Source organism: Equus przewalskii, chromosome 14 (genome assembly GCF_037783145.1).
Source record: "Equus przewalskii isolate Varuska chromosome 14, EquPr2, whole genome shotgun sequence".
Classification (NCBI taxonomy): Eukaryota; Metazoa; Chordata; class Mammalia; order Perissodactyla; family Equidae; genus Equus; species Equus przewalskii.
This window is the reverse complement of record NC_091844.1, coordinates 42,131,963-42,159,807: the sequence shown is the minus strand read 5'-3', so window position 1 is coordinate 42,159,807 and position 27,845 is coordinate 42,131,963. Positions and strand designations below refer to the sequence as shown.

The window sequence follows — 27,845 nt, the reverse complement described above, 5'->3', positions numbered from 1 at the left end:
GCTGAGTAGAAAGAACAAGGAAACTCTCTTCCCACCTAGAGAACAACTGCACTGACAGAATTGGCCTGATGTAACTATTTTGGAACTCTGGAGTCTAGGGAAGGCTTGCAACTTCACCAATTTCAGCTCTTAGCTTGGCAGGGGCTACCGAACACTCAGGCCCCAGCACCATGTCAGGCATCCCTGCACACATTCTAGGAGCAATCTGCAACACAGCTTGGAGGAGCAAGGGTGGGCACAAAGAACCCGGTCTTCAAAATATCAGGAATCTGTGCTGATGGCTGATTGCTGCTTCTGATCTCAGAGGGGCAGACAAAGAGGCAGCTGCCATTATTGCTGCACCTCTCTTTATTGTTGCACCTCTCTTTATTGTTACAAGCCCCTCCCCCATCCTGCTGAAGTGACTTCCAGGGTATTTAAGGGGCCAGTGGTCTTTAATTCCCCCACTTCATTTTTCTCTTTTTCCCCATTTTGGGAGCCAGACATTAGACACAGAACATTCATAAGCAACTGAATATACAAGGGAAATCTGTAAGTTCTGCACATGCCCAGGGAAAAGTGCAGGCTCAGAAAAGACCAGAGAACACCTTAAACTTACACCTCAGGCTGATATTTGGCACAGAGACAGCCTACAACAATCAAAACGAAAAACAAAAAAAATATGCAAAAAACAGGGGAGATGTTGATCTTTCCTCTCCGGGGAGAAGAGAGAATTCTATTTCTTGAGTTACCACATTATTAGATTAAAATGTCCAGTTTTCAACAAAAAAGAACCACAAGGCATAAAAAGAAACAGGAAGTGTGGCCGAGAATCAAAGAAAAAATAAATTGACAGAAAATTGTCCCTAAAAAAAATGATAGTGGATAGACTAGAAAGAGAATTTAATTTAAAACTGTCTTAAGAATGATTAAAAAATTAAAGGAAGATGTGCAGAAAGTCAAGAAGACAATGGATGAACAAAGCAAATACTAATTAAGAGAGAGAAAACCTAAAAATAAGCCAAAAAGAAATTCTGGAGATGAAGAGTACAATAACTGACATGAAAAATTCACTAAAGGAATCAAAAAGCATATTTTACAGACAAAAAAAAGAATTTGCAAACTTGAAGATAGGACAATGGACATTATTGAGTCTGAGGAACAGCCAGAAAAGAGACTGAAGAAAAGTGAACAGAGTCTAAGGGACCTGTGGGACACCATCAAATAGACTAACATATACATTGTAGGAGTTCCATAGAAGAAGAGAGAGAAAAAATGGCAGAGTGAGTATCTGAAGAAATAATGGCTGAAAAATTCCCAAATCCAATAAAAGACATGAATATAAACATCCAAGAAGATCAAGGAACTCTAAGTAAGATGAATTCAGAGACCCACCCTGTGACACACTATAATCAAATTTTCAAAAGCCAAAGATGAAGAAAGAATCTTGAAAGCAGTGAGAAGTGACTCATCACATACAGGGGATCCTCAGTAAGGCTATCAGCAGATTTCTCATTAGAAACTTTGAAGGTTAGAAGGCAGTGGGCTAATATATTCAAAGTGCCAAAGGAAAAAAAACTGCCAACCAAGAATCCTATGTCTAGCAAAATGGTCTTTCATCAGTGAGGGAAAAATTCAGACATTCCTAGGTAAACAAAAGCTGAAGTAGTTTGTTTTCATTAGACCTACCTTGCAAGAAGTGCTAAAGTGAGCCTTGCATGTTGAAATGAAAGGACAATAGACAGTAACCTGAAGCCCTATGAAGAAATAAAGATCTCAGCAAAGGTAAAACATGGGGAATTATAAAAGCTAGTATTATTCTAACAATGGTTTTTAACTCCACTTTTTGTTTGCTACATGATTTAAGAGACTAATATGTCTTAAAACAATTAGTCTAACAGCTAGTACGATTGTAACTTTGGTTTGAAATTCCACATTCTTTTTCTATATAATTTAAGAGATAAATGCACTTAAAAGAATTATTAGTTTATGGTTTGGGGCATGCAATGTGTAAAAATATAATTTTGTGACATCAACAACTGAAAAGGGTGGATAGAGAACTGTAAAGAGATTATATATGTTATTGAAGTTAAGCTGGTCCTAAGGTTTTAACCTTTACATGTAATCCCCATGATAACCACAGAGAAAACATCTAGAGAATACACACAAAAAGAAATGAGAAAAGAATTTAAACATTTTACTACAAAAAAACCAACTAAACTCTAAAGAAGACTGTGATGCAGGAAATAAGGGACAAAATAACTATAATACATATGTAAAACAGCAGCAAAATAACAGAAATAAATCCCTCCTTATCAGTAATTATTTTAAATGTAAATAGATTAAAGTCTCCAAGCAAAAGACAATAGATTGGCAGGATGGATAAAAACACATGATCCAACTATATGCTATCTACAAGAGATGTACTTTAGATCCATAGACACAAAGAAGTTGAAAGTCAAAGGATGGAAAAAGATATTCCATGCAAATAATAAGCAAGAGAGAGCAGAGGTGGCTATGCTAGAATCAGACAAAATAGACTTTAAATAAAAATAGATTACAAGAGACAAAAAAGGACATTGTATATAAATAAAAGGTTCAATACAGCAAGAAAACTTAACAATTATAAACATATATGCAACTAATAACAGACCATCAAAATATATGAAGCAAAAATTAAGAGAATTGAAGGGAGAAATAGTTCTACAATAATAGCTGGAGAATCCAATACTGTACTCTCAGTAATGGATTGACACCAGGCAGAAGATAAGTAAAGAAACAGAAGACTTGCACAACACAATAAACCAACTAGATCTAACAGACACATAAGGAACACACTACTCAAGAAAAACAGAACACACACTCTTCCCAAGTGCATATGGGCCGTTTTCCAGGATACAACATATATTAGCCTCAAATTAAGTCTCAACAGACTTAAAAAGATAGATGTTATACAAATGATCTTTTCCAACCACAATAGGATGTAGTTAGAAATCAAAACCAAAAAGAAAACTGGAAAACCAACAAATTTGTGGAAATTAAACAACATACTCTTAAACTGCCAATAGATCAAAGAAGAAATAACAGAGAAATCAGAAAATATTTAGAGACAAATGCAAATGAAAATACAGCATACAGAAACTTACAGGATGCAGTAAAAGCAGTACTAAAGGGGAAATTTATACCTGTAAATGCATACATTAAAAAACAAGAAAGATCTCATATCAACAACCTAACTATACAACTTGAACTAGAAAAAAGAAGAACGATCTAAACTTAAAGGTAGCAGAGGGAAGGAAATAATAAAGACTAGAGATAAAATTATAATACAAAAACAATGGAGAAAATAAATGAAACCAAAGGTTGGTTCTTGGAAAAGATCAATGAAGTTGACAAAGCTTTAGATAGATGAAATAAGAATTAAAGAGAGAGGCCTCAAATTACAAGAATCAGATGTGAAAGTGAGGACATTAATATCAACTGTGTAGAAATAGAAAGGATTATAAGAAATAACTATGAACAATTGTATGCCAACAAATTGGATAACCTAGAGGAAATGAGCAAATTCCTAGAACAAAACCTTTCAAGACTAAACCACCAAAAAGATAAAAAATCTGAATAAACCAGTAACTAGTAAGGGAATTGAATCAGTAATCAAAAATCTCCTGACAAAGAAAAGCCCTGGACCTGACAGCCTCACTGGTGAATTCTACCAAACATTTAAAGAACTAACATCAACCTTCTCAAACTTTTCCAAAATACTAAGGAGAAGGGAACACTTCCTAACGCATTCTTTGAGGCCATCTTTATCTTGATACGAAAGCCCCAAGAAAACAAAACTAAAAACCATTATCCCTTATGAATATTGATACAAAAGTCCTCAACAAAATACTAGCAAACCAAATTTACCAGCATATTAAAAAGGTTATATACCACGATCAAGTGGGATTTACTCCTGAAATGCAAGAATGGTTCAACATACACAAATCAATAAATGTAATACACCACATTAACAGAATAAAGGAAAAAAAAACCCCACATGATCACCTCAATTGACGCAGAAAAACATTTAACCTAAATAAACACCTTCAAGATAAAAATACTCAACAAACTAGGATACAAGGAAATTACTGCAATGTAATAAAAACTATATATAAAAAACCCACAACAAATATAAGCAATGGTAAAGACTGAAAGCTTTCCTCAAAGATCAGGAACAAGGCAAGGATGCCCACTTTCCACTTCTATTCAACACAGTACTGGAAGTTCTAGCCAGATCAATTTGGAAAGAAAAATAAATAAAAGGCATTCAAATTGGAAAGGAATAAGTGAAATCATCTCTGATCACAGATGATATGATCTTACAGGTAGAAAACTCTTAAACATTCCAAAAAAATTGTTAGAACTAAAAAATTAATTCAGCAAAGTACCAGTATGCAAAGTCAACACCCAAAAATTAGTTGCATTTCTGTAAACCAACAATGAACAATCCAAAAAGGAAATTAAGAAAACAATTCCATTTACGATAGCATTTAAAATAATAAAATACTTAGGAATTAACCAAGGAGGTTAAATATATAAAATAAAAACTATAAAACACTGCCAAAGAAATTAAAGACATAAATAAATTGAATCTCATCCTATATTCATGAAATGGAAGTCTTAACACTGTTTAGATGTCAATAGTACCCACAAAGTAATCTACAGAGAATGCAACCCCCATGAAAATCCCAATGACACTTTTGTGAGGAAATAGAAAATCCCCTCCTAAAGTTCATATGTAATCTCAGAGACCATAAAGAGCCACAACCATCTTTAAAAAGAACAAAGCTAGAGGAACACAGTGGAAAGAATAAAGAGGAAATCACACTCCCTGATTTCAAAACTTACTACATAGGCTACAATAATCAAAACAGTGTGATACTAACAAAAAAACAGACACATACAGAGGGCAACGGTATAGAATAGAAAACCTAGAAATAAACCCTTGCATATATCTGGTCAAATGATTTTTGACAAGGATGCCAAGATCATTCAATGTGGAAAGCAGCCTTTTCAACAAATGGTGCTAGCAAAACTGAATACCCACAGCAAAAGAATGAAGCTAGACCCTCACCTAACACCATATACAAAAATGGATTGAAGATCTAAAGGTAAGAACTAAAAGTGTAATATAAACTCTTAGAAAACACAGGGCAAAAGCTTCACAACACTGGATTTGGCAATGATTTCTTGGATGTGACAACAATAGAAAAAAGAGATAAATTGATCTTCATGAAAATTTAAAAATTTTGTGCATCAAAAGACAGTATCAACAGAGTAAAAAGGCAACCCAAAGAATAAGAGAAAATATTTGCAAATCATGTGTCTGATAAAGAATTAATACCGGAATATGATGAGAACACCTAACATACAACAACAACATAAAACAACCTGATTCAAAAATGGGAAAAGGAACTGAATGGATAATTCTCCAAAGAAGACATACAAATAGCCAACAAGTATATGAAAAGATGCTCAACATCACTTAGGGAAACACAAATCAAAACCACAATGAGATTACCACCTCACACTCATTAGAATGGCTACTATCAAAAAAAAAAAAAAAAAACAGAAAATAACAAGTGTTGGCAAGGATGTGGAGAAAGTGGAACTCTTGTGCACTGTTGGTGGGAAGGTAAAATGGTACAGCTGCTGTGGAACAAAGTATGGCAGTTCTTCAAAAACTTAAAAATAGAATTGCCATGTGATTCAGTAATTCCACTTTGCAGTATATACCCAAAGGAACTGAACGTGGGGACTTAAAGAGATATTTGTACACCCATGTTCACGGCAGCAATATTCACAATAGCTAAAACATGGAAGCAACTCAAGTGTCCCTAAATGGATGGATGGATAAATAAAATGTGGTCTATACATGCAATGGAATATTTTCAGGCTTTCAGAAGAAAATTCTGACATATGCTACAACATGTATGAATCTTGAGGATATTATGCTAAACAAACTAAGTCAGCCAAAAAAGACAAATACTATGTAATTCCACTTACACAAGGTACTTAGGATAGTCAAAATCATAAAGACACTAAGTAGAATGGTGGTTGCTAGGGGCTGGTAGAAAGGGGGAAGGAGGAGTTACTGTCTAATGGGTACAGAGTTTCAATTTTACAAGATGAAAAGAATTCTGGGGATGGATGGCAGTGATGGCAACACAACACTATGGATTTATTTAATACTGCTGAACTGTAACTTTAAAAATGGTTAAGCTTGTAAATTTTACATGATGTGTATTTAACCACATTTAAAAAAGAAAAAGAGGAGAGTGATGTCACCATCATGGTGGACTGAGCTCTTCCCTTGGACTCTCCCCTCTAAGATACAACCAAAGGACATTCACACACCAAAGACGATACATACACATCATAAAAGATGTTTGGGAGACCCACACAGCCATCCACCTGAAGGAAGTGGTGAGGCTGGATCCTCCAGAGGAAAGGGAAGCTGATCTGCAGGAGCTCCATGGAGAGAGACAGGCTGTGGCAGCAGGAAGGGCACAGATGAGAAGGGTGCTGACGGTGCAAAGGGCAGAGGTGAGAAGGGTGCATCGTCCCCGCCCAGTACTCCAGCCCCAGAATCATCTGGAGCACGGTGTGGTGAGCATGGTGTTGGCAGCGGGGAAAGGGCACAGGCACTCCAGCCCCAGGTTCACAAGGAGTAAGCTGGCGGCAGTGGGAAAAGTGCACAGTCCCAGAGCCATCTGGAGCTTGGTGCAGAGTGTGGCAGCTGCGGAGGGGAAAGAGCACAGCCAAGAGACCCGCCCTGGCCCCCACCTGGTAATCCAGCCTCAGAATCATCTGGAGCATGGTGCTGAGAGCGTGGCAGCTGCAGACAGGAAAGTGTGCAGTCAAGAGAGGTACTCCAGCCCCCACCCGGTACTCCAGCCCCAGAATCGACCCAAGCACAGCACAGAGAGTGTGGCAGCAGCAGCAGAGAAAGGGAAGGTGCACCAGTCCTGCAATTGCCAAGAGCTCCATATAAAGAGACAAGCAGGTGCTGGGGGAAGCACTGGGGAAGAGAGTAGTCTTCCCCCTGCCCAGTGCTCTAGATCAGCCATTGATCAGTCACTCAGAGAAAAGCAGTAAGCAGCTGGAGCTGGGGAGCCCCTGCTTATGCTGGGCTCAGAATACACAGCACCTGATCCCCATCCCGTGGCAGTACATGGTAGCTGCGAACAGATAAGAACACCACGACGAAGCAAAAATCTACCCCATCAGGCAGCATAAGTAGACATATTAAAGCTCTAGATCAGAACGAAAGCGACAAGTACCCAGAAACTCATCCTGAAGGAACAAAAATTCATAAACTAAACAACAAATAATTCAAAACAGCTAACATAAAAAATTCAACAAGTTACAAGAAAACGCAGAAAGACAAATTAAAAAATTCAGGAGCTTCTTAACAAAGGAGATTGAAACCATAAAGAAGAACCAATCAGAATTGTTGATGAAAACCACAATGGATGAAATAAAGAAAAATCTGGATTCCCCAAACAACAGAGCTGACAATATGGAGAAGAGAATCAGTGAGTTAGAGGATAGTACTATAGAAATGCATCAGAGGGAGGAGAAGAGAGAACTAAGACTAAAAAGAAATGAAGAAGCTCTCAGAGTAATATCTAACTCAATCAGGAAATGCAACATAAGGATTACAGGTATTCAAGAGGGGGAACAGAAGGAGAATGGAGCAGAAAGCTTATTCAAAAAAAATAACAGCTGAGAACTTCCCAAAGCTGTGGAAGGAGCTAGAAATCCACGTGAAAGAAGTGTCCAGATCCCATAACTTTGTCAATGTAAAAAGACCCACTCCAAGGCATATAGTAGCGAAGCTGGCAAAGGAAAGGGACAAAGAAAATATACTAAAGGCAGCAAGGCAGAAGAAAATAACTTACAAAGGAACCCCTATCAGGCTTTCAGTGGATTTCTCAGCAGAAACCTTACAGGCTAGGAGAGAGTGGAATGATATGTTGAAAATCCTAACAGAACAAGAACTCAAAAATACAACCCCAGTTACAATTGCAACAAAAATAATAAAATATCTAGGAATAAACAGCCACGGAGGTGAAAGACCTATACAAGAAAAACTATAAGACATTACTGAAAGAAATCGATAATGATATAAAGAAATGGAAAGATATTCCATGTACATGGATTGAAGAATAAACATAGTTAAAATGGCCATACTACCTAAAGCAATCTGCAGATTCAATGCAATCCCAATCAGAATCCCAAAGACATTCTTCACAGAAATAGAAAAAAGAGTCTTAAAATTCCTATGGGGCAATGAAAGATCCCAAATAGCCAAAGCAATCCTGAGAAACAAGTGAACAAAGCTGGCGGCATCACAATCCCTGACTGCAAAACATATTACAAAACTATAGTAGTCAAAACAGCATGGTACTGGTACAAGAACAGGCACACAGATCAATGGAACAGAATTGAAAGCCCAGAAATAAAACCACACTTATATGGACAACTAATCTTCGACAAAGGAGCCAAGAAGAGACAATGGAGAAAGGAAAGCCTCTTCAATAAATGGTGCTGGGAAAATGGGACAGCCACATGCAAAAGAAAGAAACTAGATCGTTATCTTTCTCCATATACAAGAATAGACTCAAAACGGATCAAGACTTGAAGGTAAAACCTGAAGCCATAAAACTTCTGGAAGAAAATATAGGCAGTACACTCTTTGGCATCAGCCTTAAAAGGATCTTTACAAATACGATGTCCACTCAGACAAGGGACACAAAAGAAAAACTAAACAAGTGGGACTTCACCAGACTAAAGAGCTTCTGGAAGGCAAAGAAAACCAAGATCAAAATGAAAAAACAACCCACGAACTGGGAGAAAATATTTGCAAATCATATATCCGATAAGGGGTTCATTGCCATAATATACAAAGAGCTCACACAACTGAACTACAAAAAAATAAACAACCCAATCAAAAGGTGGGCAGAGGATATGAACATTTTTCCAAAGAAGATATACAGATGGCCAACAGGTACATGAAAAGATGCTCAACATTACTAATCATCAGGGAGACGCAAATCAAAACTACACTTAGACATCACCTTATGCCCAATAGAACGGCTATAATCACCAAGACAAAAAATAATAAATGTTGGAGAGGTTGTGCAGAAAAGGGAATCCTCATCCAGTGCTGGTGGGAATGCAAACTGGTGCAGCCATTCTGGAAAACACTATGGAGATTCCTCAAAAAACTTAAAACAGAATTACCATATGACCCAGCTATCCCACTACTGGGTATTTATCCAAAGAACGTGAAATCAACAATACAAAGAGGCCTATGTAACCCTATGTTCATTGCAGCATTATTCACACTAGCCAAGACGTGCAAGCAACCCAAATGCCCAACAATGGATGATTAAATAAAGAAGATGAGGTGTATATATATATATATATATATATACATACACACACAATGGAATGCTACTCAGCCAAAAGAAAAGACATAATTGTCCCATTCGCAACCACATGGACAGACCTTGCCAGAGAGAGAAAGACAAACACCATATGATTTCACTCATTTGTGGAATATAAACAAACTTACGGACAAAGAGAACAATTTAGTGGTTACCAGGGGAAGGAAGGGGAGGGTGGGCACAAGGGATGCAGGGGCACATTTATATGGTGTCTGACAAATATTAATGAACAACTGAAATTTCACAATGTTATAAACTATTTAGACCACAATAAAAAAAAAGTTAAAAAAAGAAAAAGAGAGATGCTAAGAATGCCAGGATAGGACTTGGATGCCTTGGCAGCCTGACCCCTGACTGATGAACAAAACTCCTGTGGTTGTTTATCTAGCATCTCTTTATCTCTCAGATGTTAACTCTGAGAAAAATCATTTCTGTACATTGCTGCTTAAGACCATTAATGTTTGGTTTGATATTATGCTATCATAATATGCTATGTTGTTTTTAACTTCCTTTACTTTGTATTAAAATACATACAAAGGTGTACATAGTTTAAAAAAAAATAAGCCAATTAGTAAAAAACAAATTAGTCTAGCTTTCTGTTCCAGTTAGGTCATACTGAAAAAAGAGTGCTAGTTCCCTTAACAAAAAAGGTTGGCTATATCTAATTTTTCATCACTCACACTAAAAACAACAAAATAAGGAAATAAATGGTCACGAAAATCTTTACTTCAGATAAGGTCAAGACTAACAGAGAGAATACCAGTGTGCTGCTTGGCTGCCAATGTTACTCTCACAGCCAGAGCCAGGAACTGCCTGACATCACTGAAGAAACAAACAAACAAAAAACTCTCTCATCACCTCTGCTATCTACCAACTCCAAAATTCCAGTTTGTTTCATTATATCCATCTGCTAAATTGGCTTAAATTCTAATAATCAACTTCCATTTTAGCACAAATAGAGGGGGAAAGTAAGTATATATCTCTCAGTGATACTAACGGATCATATTTGAATTAACATTTCTTATTATATCTGAATTATCATTTGTCTTTAATCTACTGGATCTTTATTCTCAATCTGGGCATCTATTTTTCGAAAAGGATAGCTTAAAACATACACACACGCACATGTACAGGTACACCAATACCTCCACATATTTCACACTAGCCCTTGGATCGCAAAAAAGAGTACAAATAGACATAGTGTATCAATTTATCAGATAGATTCCCTGTCAGGAACAAAACGTGAGGCAGAGAATGTTCATCAATTATACTTGTGTTGAAGTAAAGTTCCTTCACTGATATCAGAAAAAATAATCTTTTTATCCAAAAGTATTTTAAAATATAAATCACAACATTAAGAAGCCATTTGGAGACTGGTATTTAAATATTTTCTTTTACTTGGGACACTTGCTATGTAAGAATATTTTCCTGATTTACTCCAAACTATAATATTAAGTATTAGTCCAAGTAGTAACAATACATTAACCAGTAAAACTGTAAAACCAAACAATATTTCTCTCAACACCTCCTGTCTATGTTACCTGTGGTACAACGTCTATTTAGTCATCTACCACAACTACACAGCCTGGTGAGGTTCACATTAATCATTTTTCATTAATCATCCCTATTCTATTTTCCAACTTCAGAAAACTTCCTGATTATTGCATATAAATGTCATATTATCTTTAAAGTATACATAGTTCAACATATATAGAGAGATAACTGTTATTTATAGATGTGAGTGTATTTATATACACAAACATATATAAATGTATTTGGAGAAAAGAATTTCTTTGTCCATATTAAGTCTTGCTATTTGAAGAGCTTACCAATTCACAAATTTTACTAACTCTCTATATAACTTTGTACATTTGTATAGTACTTTATAATTCAAAGGGACATTTATACACAATATCTCAATTTACTCTCACATGCAATCTATGACGTTAGTATTATTTCCCTCTTTTTATAGGTAAAGTTAAATGATTTACCCAAGGTCAGGCACTGGTAAGTAAAAAGCCAGGATCTGACTGAGACTTTTAGACTCCGTGTTCTTTTTTACTATATTACAATGGTCCAGGAGAGTTAACTATGAAGGCTACCATAAAGGTCTACAACAAAGTCAGATTTATTAACTCAGCAGGCAAATCACTCAATGTGCCTTAAGGTGGTAGTGAAGACATCTAATAGAAAAACCAGATCCAGGGGCCAGCCTGGTGGCATAGTGGTTTAGTACACATGCCCTGCTTCAGCAGCCCGGGCTTCACAGGTTCGGATCCCAGGCGCAGACCTACACACTGCTCGTCAAACCATGCTGTGGCGACATCCCACATACAAAATAGAGGAAGACTGGCATAGATGTTAGCTCAGCAACAATCCTGCCAAAAGAGGAGGATTGGCAATGGATATTAGCTCAGGGTCAATCCTCCTCACCCTCCCCCCCCCCCCCAAAAAAAACCTGTTCCATAAAACTAATCTCTGAGTCTTTAAATTCAAGGAAGAATCTTACCATTCCATAAAAGTAACTCATGTGCTCATAATGTACAGATCTCAAATCTTCTGCAAAGCTTAAACTAACTTTGATGATTTTAGAAATAAACTGATATTATACTGATCTTCTTCCTTAATCTGGCAAGTAACAGTCTAAATTTCAAAGTCATATATCCAACTACCCACTAAACACATTTACTTACATATATCATAGGCATCTCAAACTCATCAAATTCCAAACTGAACTTGCCTCTAAACCTCCTCTTCTTCCTACATTCTCTATCTTGCTTGGTTGTACTACCACCATCTAACCTAGTCACCCACACCAGAAGCACTGGGAGAAATCCAAGAGATCTCATGCCAATCAATCACCAAGTTCTATCAATATAACCTGTGACGTTTTCTCAAATAATCCTCTTTCCTCTTTCTCTGCAACCATTAACCTAGAACAGATCCTAATCACTTCCTGCATGGATAGTACATAGTGGTCTCTCATCCTTCACCATAGTCTTGCCATCCTTACTTAGAACTCTACTTTACACTGACAGTGACCTATCTAGCACTAAAAAAATATGTTTTGCCGAAAACTAATCCAGGGAGGGGAAAAAAAAAAGTCATTCTGCAGATTTATAATATATCTTGGCATATATTATATGAGAAGTCCTAAGTCAAGAAATAAAATAACTTAAACCTAGAATTTCATAAATTTATTAGATCATAAAGTCCCTTCTTCACTTAAACCCTATTAATAGTCAAAAACAAAACAAAAAACCACTTTGAGAAATGCTATTATAAAACAAGATTCTGACCATGTCACACTTCTCCCTTATAACTCCATCACTTCCAGGATAAGGTCCAAGATCATCAGCATTTTGGTATTGCAGACCCACCTAACTCTAGCAAAAACAGTTTTATCTCTAACACTGACCTTAGAGTACCAAACGACGTGTAATTCATGCATTATCTCCTACAACGTCATGCCTCTGTTCTTTGGCTAATGTAGTTCTCTCCTGAAGTATCATGTCTCCTCCCAAGGCTAGCTTATTCCTCAAGACTTACTGAGCTCAAGTGACGTCTTATCCAGAAAACTTGCTTGACCTTGTCAAGTTAGACTATGTGCCTCTCCTCCACTTTATCAAAAGGGCTCATCACATCATTCAACACATTTTACTTAAATTATCTTTTTAAATACTTTTCTCCTTATCAGACTGAAAGTTACTCCTGAAAGCCTATTCCAGGGTTTTGGAACTGTCTAATTCACCTTAGCATCCTCAGGAGCCAGCTCAGTGCTCCACATATAGAAGGTAATAAATGTTCGTTGTATTTAAATTGTTTCCTACTGAAAAATGCTGCTTCCTGCTTTTTTGTTTCTGTAATTTTTCAAAGTAACTAACTATTAACAGAAGATAGCTATACAATTTCATCTAATCAGACACTAAAAGTAGAATATAACTTCCCTAGTTGACCTTTGTCAGTTCTCTAACAGATCTCACCTAAGTTCTATGAATGTCCAAAGAACTCTGAACTTCCCACCCTAACCTCCTCCAAATTACACAAGTGGCCAGGAAAATAAGGCAGAGGATTTATTTCTTTTGCCATTTGACTGCCTGTTGGAAACGTGGAATCCCATTCATATTTAGCATACTATTTAGAAGTTTCAATACTTCCCTTTAACTAGCAGCCCACTGGTGAAAGCAACGAAAAGATTTTTAACATTATTTTCATAACTAGTTTATACAGGAGAATTAAAATAAACAAAGCAAAGACTACACATTTAATAGTATATAAAAAGAGGTTAAAAGCTTCTAAGTAAGGAAGGTGGATTAAATACACACATTCAATTTCACTCCCTTCCCAAAACTCACTAAAACTATGTTGTGGCTTTTTTTTTTTTTCTTTAAGGCATAATCTCACAAAAACAGAGAGAACTGGGAAGGCAACAAAAATTTTGGAAGCAGAAAAGCAAAGCAACTGCTCTTATGAGCACAGATGTAAAACTCCTAAAAATACTAAGAAATGGAATCCAGCCACATATAATGTACATTGGAGATTATATATGTTGGGGAGGTGTATATCTATTGATAGATACATATAAAAATGCATATGACCTAACTGGGTTTATTTCAAGAATGCAAGATTGGATAACATTAGGAAATCAAACAATATAATTCACCATATTAATGAATTAAAAGAGGAAAATCATTTGATTATCTTGATAGAGAAAATACATTTAATAAAACTCAACTTTCATTCATAACAAAACTCTTAGCAAACTAGAAATAAATTCCATTAATCATTGATAAAGGATTTCGGTACAGGAAACATAAAGCAAAAATATACCTAACAATGAAAACTTAAAAGTTTTTCCTTTGAGATCAGGAACAAGACAAGAATCCCTGGGTTTAATATTTATATTTCACACAGTATTGGAGATCCCAGTGAGAACACTAAGACAAAGAAAGAAAGGTGTAAAGATGGGAAAAGAGAAAATAAAACTGTCATTTACAAATGATATGGCTATGTTCATAGAAAATCCAAATGAATCTACTGATAAATTATTAGATAAGAGAGTTTAACAAGGCCACTGGATAGAAAATCATTAAAAAAATAAATTTATTTGTATACACCAGCAAAAATAACAAAACTTAAAAAAGAAAAATTGACTGCTATATACAACAAAGAATGGCCAAAATTTAAAAGTCTGAACGTACCAAGTGATAGCTAGGATATCATTTTTGGCTTCTCAGCCCCAAATCCACCCTCATTACTTGCTCTGTGATAAAGGAGGTTTACCCTGTAAGTGTCTGTCTTTTACAGCTGAACATGTTCAGTCATATCAGTAGAGGATGCAATAGGATTAACTGCTTAATAATCCAGGCTACGGCTTCCTGTCCACCAGCGTTGGTCCATTTACAACCCAGAGGAGAGTTTTCTGCTTGCTCAGTGACTGCCAGGCAGAAAATTGGAAGAGTCTTATCCAAGAAATCTGACCAATCAATCATTCAAAAAGACCTAAAGATACTGATATTTGGGCTTCCTCATTATGAGACCTACTCAGATTACTACAATGAAGTTCACAGTTGACAAGCCCTACTCATGTACTCAGAGCTTCCAAACAGCTTTTTATACCTGACTTTTCATCATGAGCAGATACGCAAAGATTGTAAGCCTAGGAAAAAAGCAACTCAAGAAAATAGAAACTACTCAGAGGGGGGAAAAGACAAAAATATAATACTAATATCTCTGGGGACAAAAAAGATATATCTATGAATTAACTGTTAGAAATTAACATGATAGTAGAAGTGAAAAACTCAACAGGAAGGTTGTTAGGTAAAGCTAATGAAATTTCCCAGAAAGTAAACTAATAGAAAACCCAATGGAAATGATTAAGAGGAGATTTAGACAACTGATAGAAAATTGGGAGTTGAACAAGTTTTAAGCATGTAGAAAACTAATGAAATGAAAAAGAAGGACAATTGTTAACTCTAGGAATAACAAAAATCGGGGTGACAAAGGAAAAATAATCATAATTAACTACATGGCTTATATCTGCATAGTATACACATATATTCATAATAACGTAAACACGGAAATACTGATATAATCAAAATTACAATATAACTATTGGGGAGAACAGGAAGATAGGAAGTATGCATGCCTGTGCAGTGAGGGCAGGTTTAGGAAATAGCAAACTCCTCATTATAACAGTGGGAAGTTAACAGATAATGCCTAAAATACCAAAATAAAAGGTAAGTATAACTACAAAGCATGTAATAATATAAACCATAACACCAAAAGGATCAGCTAATGATGAAAAGTGGCAGACCCTGGAGAAGGAGAAAAATGTGGGACAGAGGCTAGCAAATACTGTTTTGTCTAAAAAGAAAACAAACAACAAAAAACACTTTGTAAACCTAACTCTCTAAACTATGTTCATGTATAAATTTAATGAAAGTAAAAACTTCAAAAAAAATTAATAGCTTGCCCATATTCTGATGATAATATAGAAAATAAGATATAATAAAAATATAATAAAGAAAGACCACATTCACAACAGCAACAAAAATTTTAAAATACTTAGGAATAAATTCTACAAAAACGTGCTACATGTGGATTAAGAAACCACTTCTACTTAACTGAGGGACCTGAATAACTGTAGAGATAACCAGTTCTAAGATTGTGAACATACCAATTCTTAATTTGATGGATAAATGTAAACCCAATTACGACTAAAAACTAAATGATTCTAAGGATTACCTGGAATAATAAATGCATAGCACTATCAACGATGTTTTGAAAAATGAAATATTTTGTTAAGTGACAAGCCTAGTTTGAAAATTATTATCCAGTGAGGTACCAATTCTAAATGAAGGCATTAAAGATGATTTTGTATTTTGTTAATTTTGCCTATTTGTACTTTCTCTCTCCTTTTTTCTTTTTAAGAATCAAGGCAGGGTATTTTTAAAATAAATAAGTTATTGAAAAAGAAGAAGGAAAGGTGGTTAATAGGTTACTGAATCCAATAGGGCACACTGATACTTTTTCTACCATATCACATAATCTCATTAATAGATCAAGTTTCCTTGTTTCGATCCCTTTTATGTATTTTTATTCATACCACTGTGGCAACAGTAAAATTTCCAAGAAGGCAAAAGTGCATTTACTAAGCAACTTAAGAGTGAACAAAAATCCAGTACCATGAGTTCTCTAAGAAAGATAACAAAGAGAAAATTGGAAAGAAAGATAATCCAGTGGGTCAAAAAAGGAGATCATTAGAGTGGACATTGAGGGGCTTTTTTTCCCCTGACATTCTGTTTTTTTTAAACCAAATTTATTTTTCTTAACATCTCTGTGAAAGAGAAAAAGTTTATTATTTCCACAAACATATGAACTGAGGCAAAGGGCAGTCATGTGACTCGTTTCAAATTATACAATTAAGTCAACGGCTGAACTGTAAACAGAAACTAGGATACCCAACTGCTAGTCTGCTGCTCTAACTAATGGATCATGCTCCCTGCTATGTAATAGGACTGTTTCCTTTAATTACAAATTCTTCATTCACCATCAGATTACCAGCCAGAGGCTTTATCATTAGTTTTGCTCTTCTTACATTCATGGCATTATTCCAAGAATATGAGACTTCCATGATAAAAAATATAAAGACCAGTGCTTACCGTATCGTACCAAATCTGAAAATTCCTACTGCCATTGCAAGGATACTTCACCAAGCCTGCACTTAATGGCACATTTATAGGTAGAATCGCAATTTCAACGTCCATTTTGGGTTGGTCAGCAATTTGGAGAAAATGAATCTCGTTTTTATAGAATCACTAACTTCGATGTGCTTAAAATCTTACATTAGGGCACTCTACGGTCCCATTAGAATATTCACATATATGACCTGTATGTAAAAGTCCAAAGGGTAGCAGACTGTTAAAGATATATTTTGCAGTGTTTGTGATGTTGAGAGGTAGAATAAAATAAAAATCATGAGATGCTCTTACATTCTAAGCAAAAATCTATGACAGAAAATGTACTGGGTAAACAAACAAAGTAACTATCTGAAAAGAGGTGTACAGCCCCTTGTCTTTGAGAAGCACTTTGTGTTTCTTTGGCACATATCATGGCAGCAGTAGTAGCAGCAGCCTTGCCCTTGGTGCTGATTTCTTACTACTCTAAATGTCTCCTCTGAGCCAGAATACACTGGCTGTTGCTGATCATGCTGTGAGACACCTGCACTGGCTACTAGGCTTGTCATGACGCACAAAACCCTACCATCTTCAGCTTGACATTGTGCAAGTTATAATTATTCATCCAAATGAATATGTCAGAGCAGCAGCAGCAGACCTCTCATCAGAGCAAAAGAAAAATACATCAAAACATTATCAACCCAGCAGGAAGACAGGGACCATAAGGAAAATTACCCATTTTTAATATGGATGCCACAAAGCCATGCCTATTATCTTACAAAAAGAAAGGAAAATAAAGATCTTCCAAGTTTAAAGTCCAGAAACACTTAATCCAATGAGGAAATGTACAAAAGCAGACAAGGAATTTGTTTTTAAAAAAGCCAATTATCTGGAACCTATTTACAGTCTTTTAAATGTAAGTTTGCTATTAGACTACAATAGTAATACTGATTTTGCTTAAGAATTACAACTGTTTAAAAATTGTTTAAAAAGAAATAATCACTTCACAAGCGGAATTGTTCCCAAGAAGTCAATGAAAAACGATCAAGCACAACAAAGAAGTCTGACACTGCTTCTTAGTTTCAAAACACAAACTAATATTGCCAAACTCTTATCACATCTAAGACTCAAAGGATTCATACCGCCAGTAGCATCACCAAAATGCTCATGATGTACAGCTAGACTCTAAAACTATAAGTAAACAATATATTTTGAAAAATTTCTAAATTTTAATGGCATATGTAAGAGAATTACTGAAATCACCCCCAGACCTCCACAAATGAAGACACATCCAAATTCTATGAGTATGTATATGTGTGTGTGTGCATACACATAAAATAGGCAAGTGTAAATATAGATTCCTATCTCATACTTAAATACTTAAATTAAAACTATAACTTTTAGAACAACCTATAGGAGAACATCTTTTCAGAGCAAGATACGGAAGATTTTCTCATTCAAGACACAAAAAGCAGAAATCACAAGGAAGAAATTGATAAATGTGACCATATTGAAAGTTACTTCTGATTGACAAAATATATCATAAACAAAGTTAAAAGACATGCCCCAGGGAGAAGATACTTACATCCCACATAATCAACAAGAATTCATATCTAAAATATATAAGGAATGCATATAATGAAAGAAAAATTTTAAATAGGCAAAGATTACAGACACAATAATAATGATTATCAATTCTTGATAAGAATTAAGCACAGACTAAGACTTGGAAAGGATTTGGGAAAGTAGGAATTACTATGCATTGCTTGATAGCAGTATGAACTTATACAACCAATTTGGGAAGGCAATTAGTAATCTCAGAGAGGTGCACTCCCTACAATTCAGCATTTTCACTTCTAGGCATAACTCACACCAAGAGACTCACATGCGTACAAGGAAACATGTAAGGATGGTCACTGCAGCACTGTTTAAGTAAGAAATTGTGAAAAACCCTATCAGCAAGGCAACGGATAAATTATCTGGTGCATTCATATAATGGGATGATATAAAGCATTTAAAATAAATATAGTAGACATGCATAGACCATAGGTGAATCTCAGAAACAATGTTGTACAAAAGTCAGACTGCAAATGTTACAGAATATGGTGTAAACAAATGCAGCAAAAAAATATGCATGGATAGCATAAACATCAATTTCTAGAAAGGGAGTAGAGGAAAGAAGGAGGAAAGAAGAGAGGGAAAAGAGGAGTAAAGTCTTGCTTGTTCCTGAAATATTTTATTCCTGAGAGAGACATAAATAGGGAGGCATAACTGAAGCAACTGTGGCAAAACATTAACATCTGTCAAATTTGAGTTGTGGATAAAAAGGTATCCAAATTTCTATCTGCACTTCAACTAAGAATTTCAGTATATTCTTTTATTTAAAAAAAGAATTTATGACATTCCAGTTACTACTAATTAATTCTGTTTTCTTGTAACTAGTACAAAACAGAAAGCTTCTTGTATGACCCAATTAAATCTAAAACTTGAATTTGAATTAATATCATAAACACTTATTCCATGCTTATATGTGCAAGAAACTGAGCTGGTGTTAAGTAGGTATACAAAATTTAAAAGAAATTGCCTTCAAAGATTCTCCAGTGTAGTGGAGTCACAAACTAATTTTGCTAAATGGCAGAATAAGGTAAGTGCTAAACAGTCTTTTTGTGGCAAAGCAAACTTTTTCACAGATTAAAGTCTAGGAAAAACTTGTATGGTTATCTATATTAAAAACATTAAGAAACTCATCAAAAATATATTCTTTAACCTTGGAATTTTGATAAACATTAGAGTGTAATTTAGAGATAGCACATCTGGAAAGAGTAATACAATCTAGGTACAATCTTATTTCATGATCTCACATGAAACATAAAGATAGAGTTTATATAGGGCTGGCCCAGTGGCGTAGTGGTTAAGTTTGCATGCTCCACTTCAGTGGCCTGGGTTTTGCAGGTTTGGATCCCAGGCACAGACCTACACACCACTCGTTGGCAGCACGCTATGGTTGTGATCCACATACATAATAGAGGAAGATTGGCACAGATGTTAGCTCAGGGCAAATCTTCCCCAGCAAAAATAAAGAATAATATAGCAGACTTTTTTTCCTTCACCTATCAATTTAATTTCTCAATACATTGGCAATATCTAACAAGATAATATATTTAGAAGTGCATTGTAAACTCTAACATTATTATATAGATATAAGGTAGTATAATTATCAATAGTACCATCATCAACATTATGTCTGTGTGATTTTTAACAAAGTGGCAGAATGGTGGTTAGCTTCAAAGAACAATCTAATGATGACGGTCATGGTCCTTCTTTCACCAAGTTAAATTGTGGCAGTTGATAGCAAAATGGAGAGACTATTTCTGTCTTATGCAAAGAGAAAAAAAATTCATGGTGATGGTTGACAAATACTCTCTAAATAGAGGCTAACCATCCAAAGCAGAGTACACTGAACTTAACCAGTAGGCCGGGGGCCAGCCCACAAATCTGCTATATTCTTTACTCAAAAGTATGAATATCCCAAAACACATACAAAAAGAATATAGTCTGAGTTCAACAATGAACTAAGGGGCTGGCCCAGTGGCACAGTGGTTAAGTTCGCACGTTCAGCTTCGGCAGCCCAGGGTTCGCCAGTTGGGATCCCAGGTGCGGACATGGCACCACTTGGCAAGCCATGCTGTGGTAGGCGTCCCACATATAAAGTAGAGGAAGATGGGGACAGATGCTCAGGGCCAGTCTTCCTCAGCAAAAAGAGGAGGATTGGCAGCAGATGTTAGCTCAAGGCCAGTCTTCCTCAAAAACAAAAAAGAATGAACTAATGACAAACACTTTAAAAGAAAAACTCAGCGGAAATGGCAGAGTTTATACTTTCAGTCATAGCTCATTCCCTTCTGAAAAAGATTCTCTGATATTATGTGATCAATGTTAAATGTTTTAGCAATCTGAAAAATTTCACCCAATTTTCCACTTACTTATAAAGAGTTCTTTAGAATTTAATTTTAAAGAAAATTTTCTGTCAATAGAGCTTCTTCATGTTTATCCAAAATGAAGTATAAAGATCTAAAGGCTGAATGGTGTATGTGCACGTCTGTGTTTGTGTGTGTGTATGTGGAGAGACAGAAAATGGACATTAACTACCAGCAACATAAAAGAAATACTCTAGAAGTCCTGTTTATAAATAAAAGCTTAAAGAAAACTAAAAAAAAAACCAAACAAAAATCACTTCATAACCTATAATGGCCACTTGGGAATAAAAAGAATATCCTTTTTAGCTATTTAAAATAAATTTAAGAATTTACCTGTGGCGTCCAGGAAACAGAAAATGAAACAGGAAGATCCACAAAACAATCTGGTGATTCTGCAGGGTACTATGAAAAAGCATAAAATTAGGTCATTTTTGCCGCTGTGTGACAATTCACATGAAGTATTTTAGAAAAACTGATTAGAAAAAGCATTATTATAAATGCAGATGTATTATATATAAATGTTTTGCTTCTACTATTATAGAGATGCCAAGGGCTGATTAACAGTCAAGTTATGCTCAGGACAAACAAAGTTTGGTGATTTGGGGATGCCAAAGCAATCAGTTTTGAGTAATGAATTAAGTCAGCGTCAGTTCAGCTGCTAATGTGATTTGAGGGGTGAACACCACTGGATCTCTGTTTCTCTATCTTTAAAATGAGAGATCAAACTGGTTGATATTTAATTTCCTTTCAGTCTAAAATTTAATCTCACATAGACTCAGTCACTGTTTAAAGAGGCAGTATCCGTTCAAAGAATCAAGAAATGCACAAAAATGAAGACATATAACTATCAATTTAAAAAAGTATTTTCGACAATAAAGTAACCACTTTTAGCAAGAAGATAAATTTTTTAAAAAACAATGAAATGCCTTCTGGCTTATTAAGGAAAAACAAAAGAAACAGTTTCAGGCAAGAAAAATCTTTTCATGGTTGATAAATAGAGAATTAATTCTTCAACAGTTTTATAAAAAAAATGATAGCCATAAGGACTTTTGGACATAAGGACGGGTTTCTAAGTTAACAAAGACAAAAGGTAGTTTTTCTTAAAATGAATTCTGTTATTAGAGAATTGTACTACATGATTTCTTTCAAATTCAATTCTGGATTCCTGAAAGTCACATGTAATTAAAAAATACTCATTTCTTTCCATTAAAAAACTAAATTTATTAAAAGAAAATTAGCTTCCAGAAAACTCCTTTTTATCATTTGACAAATGTTCAAAATGCTTCAAACTTTCACTTCTCTCAGCCTCTTATTTTTCACTACTTTGCTGAATAAGCAAAAGGGGACAAAAAAATGACCATTATAGCATTTAACAAACATCAGTTCATTTCAAGTTAATGCTTTGAAAAGAATTAATGTCTAGTTGGAGAAAAAAAGAAAGTAAAAGGTCAGGCTGAGATTAAGGAGGAAACTCTATTTCAGACAATTCAAAAGAGCAGAAAATGTACTTCAGAGTATAACTGCTAGAATCACTGGAAAAACAATTTGTACACCATTTTTACAAGTCACGTGATTACCTCAAAGTAAATACAGGCAGAGACCTTAGCTTCTCTGGTTTCGAGCTCTGCTTACTAACTTGTGGGATCTTGGACAAGTCATTTAACTTCTCTGGTTGTTTTATACGTAAAAATTATGGAACTCAACTGAAAGTGTCATAAAACGTCTTTTCTCTCTAAAATAATAATACATATCTGAAACCTCCATGGGTCAAAAATGGAATATTTAGTTCATTTTGAGTTGCTGCTATTTATCTCCTACTGATGCTGACAATAAATAATATCAATTCTCTAACTTAAGCAAATCATCAATGCAGGTGAGAGTATGAAAGTTAATGAAAGGTGTACTGTATTTAGAATAGATAAAGCAAAGAAAAAATCTACGACTTTGGAAGCCATTAAGTACATACAGCACAGTATGTTAAAAGAGAATATGATTCTACACTCAAATAGGATTCAGTATAGTAAATGGTACATATGTACTGATATAGAAAGAGATCCACAAATAGTTAAAAAAGCAGGTTATAATAAATATAATATGATCCCACATACATTAATGGGTCCACCATATGGTTTCTGAGATGGTGACATCTTTCAAATGCATTTTTATGTGTAATTATGCAAACATACAAATATGTATACAGTCATGCTCTGCTTAACGATAGGGATACGTTCTGAGAAATGTGTCATTGGGCGATTTTGTCATTGCATGAACATCAGAGTGTACTTACACGAACCTAAGTGGTATAGCCTACTACACACCTAGGCTATATGATACTAATCTTATGGGACTATCATCATACACACAGTCTATCATTGACTGAAACATCGTTATGCACCTCATGACTATATAATAAATCAGACTGATTGATATGTAGGTGGCTTTATTGCATATCTAGTATGAGTTAAACTCATATATATTGTACATGTTAATTATACTCACATTTAGGATCATTTCTGTTTATATAACAAACTTTACATAACTGTAAAGAATCTAAAAAGCACAAATTTATATACTTCTGGATGATTTAACATGAATTATGAAGTAGCATCCTCAATAATCAGTTTCAGGATCGTTTGTATTGTAGTGCTAACTACAACACAAGAGAATAAATATAATATTGTAAAATAACTTTATTAAAATTCAGATAGTTTTCAATAGTAAGTTGAATAGGCATATATAGAACCATCAGAGACTAATTGCCAAAAGTTTTACTTTAGAAGTCTAATTGACAACAATAACAAAAGCTCCACATAAAAGACTATTAATTGAAAAGTAATTATTTTTAATTGAAATATAGTTTTTCAAATCTCACTTGAAACAATTCAATCAAATGAATAACTATAAAAGAATACAACTATTCTATAATATTAAGTACATATTTTTATCACATACAATATTTTTTAGACTCTAAAGTATATTGTTTAAGGAAAATTTTAACCTATCCAGTTCAGTTATTGGACCATCTAAGCAGTTAGGCCCCCACCAAGTGAATACACATAAATTGCAGCAAATTACAAAAGCAGCCATCAGATAAAGAGTGGCAAGCCTCTGAAACACATCTGTGATTTGTTTTTCAAGTAGTTCTGATCTTGGCCAAGAAAGGAAGCTCTGGGCTACTTCTTTTTTAAAGAAAAGATAATAATTCCATCCCACAGTTCAGGGTGTATTGTAAATATTGCATAAAAATACACCTATAAAAATAAAACTCAACTGTCTCCCTTATTATATTTCTTCTTCATTTAACATTTACTTGTAACAGGAGGTGTCTAGTCAAAATGGGTATTGTTTTTTTTGTGGATTTTTGGAGACAGTGAGGGGGAGTGGCAGAAGTGGGAAAGTATGTATTCAAGAATAAAAATAAAATAAATGCATTTCTTTACTATATATCGGAAAAGTCAAATAAAAGAAACAAAGGTTTGTGTATTCACAAAATGAGCCTGCTTTAAGGTTGGTTAACAAAAATCAGCCCAACCCTTTAAAATTTTGTTTGGATTAAGATTTTGCATTATATATTAACATATATTCTCCAAAGAAATATTAAAAGTATCACCTTATCTACCTTGAAAAAGAATACAAAAAAGCAGACAGAATGGACCACACTAGTGGTTACATCCTCACTCTCAGTATTACCAATAACGTCATTAATGGGAATTAATAATAAAATCTTGTAGGTGTAGTTATAAGGCAGTGTAGACTCAAAGCATTATCTCCTTAGTAAGTAGAAAAGTTTGTAAAACTGAAGTTATTATTTAAAAAAACATCCAGAATCAGGACAGGATGTATTTAAAATTTTTCATTTTGGTCTTCATAGCAGCAAAGCAACTTCTATCAATGTACAAAATATAAACAAATAAAACTTTGAAGGAAATGACAGAATCCTTGCCACTGGCAGTGTATGACCTTTGGAAGGATAAAGGCAGATTTCTCCCCAATCTTAAAAAAAGCACACCTTTAAAAATTAAAAAGGAAAATGAAAATTTTTCATTTTAACAAAAATATCCATGTAACTTCTTTCACAAATAAAATCTCTATCCCACTAATTTTTTCTCAACACTTATCACTTACAAGTCTTAAAATTATACCTAAACATTCTGTGTGTGAGAAGAGGGAATGAATCATTTCTCAACTTGTCTGATACAGAGGCACTATAAGATATCAACTTTTCTGTGTCACCCAGTGCAGCTTTATATATTAATTTTCTCTCATGGAAAGCTTAAATGCCAGACACATTTTTAAAAAGGACAAACACAATTGATCTTTTCATCACTACAATCTTCTGAAATAGAGTTGATTGATAACTCCAAAGAACAATGAAAAAAAGGAAGATGTCCTGGTCTTCTCAAATTCTAATGTTTCCTTAGAGATTACTAAGTAAACTTAGAGATTACTAAGATTAATATGCTGAACTTCCTTATTCTACATATTTCTCAAAATTCACAATCTAGAACTATAAAATAAAGATGAAACAGCTACATTTTGTGCCGATAAAATTAATGAGTAGTTATAGATCACTAGCCTGTAAGAACTTTATAAATAGAGGCATAACCTTCGCAAATTCTTAAAATACAGAAGGAAAAACAAAATTCAGACAAAACAAACAATAAAAAGTATGCATACATGTGTGTCTGTGTTGTAGAGGGGTCAGAAATAAGAACTACAAAGGTAATTCATAGTAAGAGTTGAGGACAAAAGACTTCTTCAGCAGAACTTTACTTGGGAAAGTGGAAACTTCCAACTTTTTTCTGCATAGGATGTTACAAAAATAACATTACGGTACTTCAAGGCTGCCAAATCTTATTTGAAATATTTCTTTATTATGAAGTCTATATTTTGATCAAATCTGAATAAAAACAGTGACATGAAATTATATCTAGGCTTTTGGAAACCTGGTGAATAAATTCTTTGAGGCTTTCCAAAATAAATTTTTTAAAGTACCATATATATTTTTTTAAAAGCAACTAGCACTTCTTCATATTGAAAACACTCACAGAGTTCACTTCACAAAGTATTTCCTGACCACAATAACAGTTTAATGAAGCACATACCTTTGCCTTCAACTTGAGAGTGATTAGATGCTCTCTACCAGAAGCATCTTCGGCTTTTAACTTGATGGTACTGAAGCTAGTATCCACATATACAAGTCTGGTGAGTAGAAGGGAATGAAAAATGATCACACTGGGGAGGCTAGTAGTGGGGGGAGGGGAAGGTTGGAGGATGGTAGGATTTGAAATGAAAATATTTGCTATATTCTTATTAATCCATTACAAAAATTAATCAGAGGAATTTCCGCATGCCAGCCCTTTACGCTGCTATAGATTTACTGCCGTTAATACAGCCCAGTGCTTAATGCAGTCATAGATCTCTGGATTATTTACAATGTGTGTCAAGGCTCATGCTGTGGTCAGTGAGCACTATGTTTCGGTTTTCCATCACTGGAACCTTTGGCACACACAGCATGTTCCTGTCAGCCTCCACTTCTGTACACATTAAACTTCCTGTCAAACTCTTTGATCCATTTCTGTAGTTTCATACAGTATGAGACTTTTATGCTTCCTTTATTTGTTTTTCTCCTCAATGAACTTCCGTTATTATCAATAATGTTACTGCACAAAAATCTGGCTGATATTAGTTCATATACTCAAATTGATCCTCTAAGGAAAATGCTGTATAAGCACAGGTACAGGCTGGTCTCCTAACAATAAATTTTCTTTTTGTGAGACATACAGCTTCTGACACTTAACCTGGGCATGTATTCTAGATGACTAATATTTTAAACATATAGCACAAGCACAATTGTTTGGCTTTAAGTTGTTCTAAATGCATGAATTTTCTACAGTGGAAACCAATACACCCTTTGAAATATATCATTCTGTAAAAATATGGTCCCTTGGGTAGCATAAGCTACTGCCAAAAAGGTTCAAATTCAGCAGTATATTTACTAGTGAACAGGGCAAGTGGATATTTTTTGACATTTTTACAATACTATTCTCTTGTAAAGATAAAAAGTAGCCTAAGAGCACTGCACAACTTATCAACCAGACTGATGGTAAGACCCATTAGAGTTCAGAGCTGACATTAGCCTCCTAACCTAGGAAACATTTTTTTAACATCACCATATGCCATTTAGTCACTGGCCAGGTATAAGGGTAAAATGGGTCAGTTTCAAGAAATGCTGGGCAATAAAGTTGTGGAACACTGTAATGAAAAACAGAGATCTAAAGCTGAAGAAGATATATCTCTTCGATAATAGAATAAAAAGTAAAACCAAAACAATCTTTATCAACAGAAGAACTTTTATCAGAATCTATAAAAAGTCTAGAGTCTTAGAAAAGAAATGAAAGTAAAATTACACTAGAAGAATACATAAAAATATCAATGATTTTATATATATAGTTAATCATCATTTTCTTTCAGCTATATCTGTAAACATCTCAAAAAATTTAGAACATGAGATTTTATCACATTTTACCAATATGACTCTAAGGTTCAGATATGTAGGCATCTGACTCTTTGAAAACATTTACACTTCAGATTTAAGATGCTGAAACGAGCACATGCATTTATATCCTCTCTCTACCAAAACAAAAAAAAAGAATTTTAAAAAGGCATGCATAAACCCACAGTTACAAAAAGAACAAGAAGGAACAGATTAACTA

At 34.7% G+C, this 27,845-nt stretch overlaps 1 protein-coding gene across 4 annotated transcripts in view; it reads right to left on the bottom strand.

The window, feature by feature from the left end:
• FANCL (FA complementation group L) overlaps nucleotides 1–27,845 on the bottom strand; it is a 78,692-nt gene that overhangs the window by 17,769 nt on the left and 33,078 nt on the right. For 3 of the 4 annotated variants that reach the window (XM_008526609.2, XM_070573883.1, XM_070573885.1), the window contains 2 exons: nucleotides 26,235–26,331; nucleotides 21,463–21,531 (listed from right to left, as the gene is read on the bottom strand). In XM_008526609.2, the coding sequence (XP_008524831.1) occupies nucleotides 21,463–21,531; nucleotides 26,235–26,331 (166 nt within the window). The remainder of the gene's footprint in view (nucleotides 1–21,462; nucleotides 21,532–26,234; nucleotides 26,332–27,845) is intronic. The other variant, XM_070573884.1, reaches the window with a different exon arrangement.